Source organism: Guillardia theta (assembly GCF_000315625.1).
Source record: "Guillardia theta CCMP2712 unplaced genomic scaffold GUITHscaffold_89, whole genome shotgun sequence".
NCBI classification, from domain to species: domain Eukaryota; class Cryptophyceae; order Pyrenomonadales; family Geminigeraceae; genus Guillardia; species Guillardia theta.
Genome location: NW_005434585.1, coordinates 325,377 through 326,871, shown reverse-complemented (window position 1 = coordinate 326,871; position 1,495 = coordinate 325,377). Strand labels below are relative to the sequence as shown.

The 1,495-nt window shown below is 49.8% G+C and overlaps 1 protein-coding gene across 1 annotated transcript in view; it reads left to right on the top strand.

Moving 5' to 3' along the window:
- GUITHDRAFT_77631 (hypothetical protein) overlaps positions 1-1,495 on the top strand; it is a gene marked incomplete at both ends in the record, with an annotated part of 4,577 nt that continues 3,082 nt past the window's right edge. Inside the window, 7 exons of the mRNA XM_005824901.1 lie at positions 1-89; positions 133-184; positions 319-379; positions 497-535; positions 695-784; positions 1,052-1,122; positions 1,168-1,426. Of these exons, the coding sequence (XP_005824958.1) occupies positions 1-89; positions 133-184; positions 319-379; positions 497-535; positions 695-784; positions 1,052-1,122; positions 1,168-1,426 (661 nt within the window). The remainder of the gene's footprint in view (positions 90-132; positions 185-318; positions 380-496; positions 536-694; positions 785-1,051; positions 1,123-1,167; positions 1,427-1,495) is intronic.

Below are 1,495 nucleotides of genomic sequence, written 5' to 3'. Positions count from 1 at the left end.
CTCGTCCTCACCTTCGTCGTCGGCTACTTGTCCATCATCTTCGAGGAGACGCTCGACGTCAACAAGAGCGCCATTGCCATCGCCATGGGGTCTTGACGTGCGTGAGTTGCTGGCTAGTGACGCGAACACCAGGATGATGTGCTGGTGCCTTGTGGGGCACGCGACAGGCCTCGGCAGCGAGCAGGTAAAGGAGGAAAGTGGTGGAAATGAGAGAAGAACGAGAGGAAACAGAAGAGACAAACGATGATGATGACCTGTGTGATGATGATTTGGATGCCTGCAAGTGAAGCTGAGGTGTTGAGTTGACATTGTGTTGAGGTTTTGAAAGCTCTTTCGGAATCATTCAGCGGCGTCAGTCAGATTGTTTTCTTCCTCATCGGTCGCTTCTTTGTTCCTTTCCTCTTCCATTCTCGTCGCCCTCCATTATGCCATGAAGTTTTCTTCTCTGCTCTCCTTCTCTTCTCCTTTCGCTTGTTCTGATATTGCGTTTGAACAGGAGCAATGACGATCGTAGAGACAATTGATGCGCACAAAGGTTCCATGCAGTCCCCCCACCTCCTCTCTCCTCTTCTTCTCTTACTTGCCTTCTCTAATCTCCTCTACGCTCAAATACTCTCCGCCTCGTCTCGTCTTCTTTCCTCCTTCTCTCCTCTCCCTCCGCCTGTTTGTTCTTCTCTGCTCAGCGCCCGATCAGGTTTCTCCATCGTTACCGAGAAGATTCAAACCAACGACAAGCGCCTCCTTGCTGTGATTGTTTCTTTCGTCACATTCTTCATGAGCTCAGGTGACAACAACGATTCCGACCTCATCACATCCATCTCTCCACCTCCATCTCCATCTCCATCTCCATCTCCATCTCCATCTCCATCTCCATCTCCATCTCCATCTACATCACAATATTGTTCGTTTCACTTTCTTCTCCTCAACCCAATCGTTCTGCTCATAGTATTTTCTCCATTCTTTGATTGCTGATCCTCTTGTTCTTTATCATTCACATCAACTTCTCCTTTCTCTCCATGTACACTCTGATGTTTATCCCATCTGCCTTCAGTCCTTGACAACCTCACGACCACAATCGTCATGTGCTCTGTCCTCGGAAAACTCCTTCCTCCCAACGAGAAGGTCAGCAACAGACGTCCTTCCGTTCCTCCTCCTCACCTTCACCAGGAGACTCGTCGGCTTCTCGGAGGTCTTGCTGTGATCGCAGCAAATGCAGGAGGAGCATGTAAAGCTTTCCTCCCCTGCTCGTCTCTAACCTACCTCTTCCTTCCCCCTCCTCACTCTCCGCCTGCTCCTGCTATCATAGTAATCTTCTTCTTCCTGCCCCTGCTTTATTTCCTTGTTCTGTTCCTCTTCCTTCTTCACCTCTCTTCTCTCTTCTCTCTTCTCTCTTCTCTCTTCTCTCTTCTCTCTTCTCTCTTCTCAAGTGACGCTTCTGAAGCCGAACAACGGCAGTATCTCTGCGAGTATGGGCGTCTCTGGACGACGCCGACGA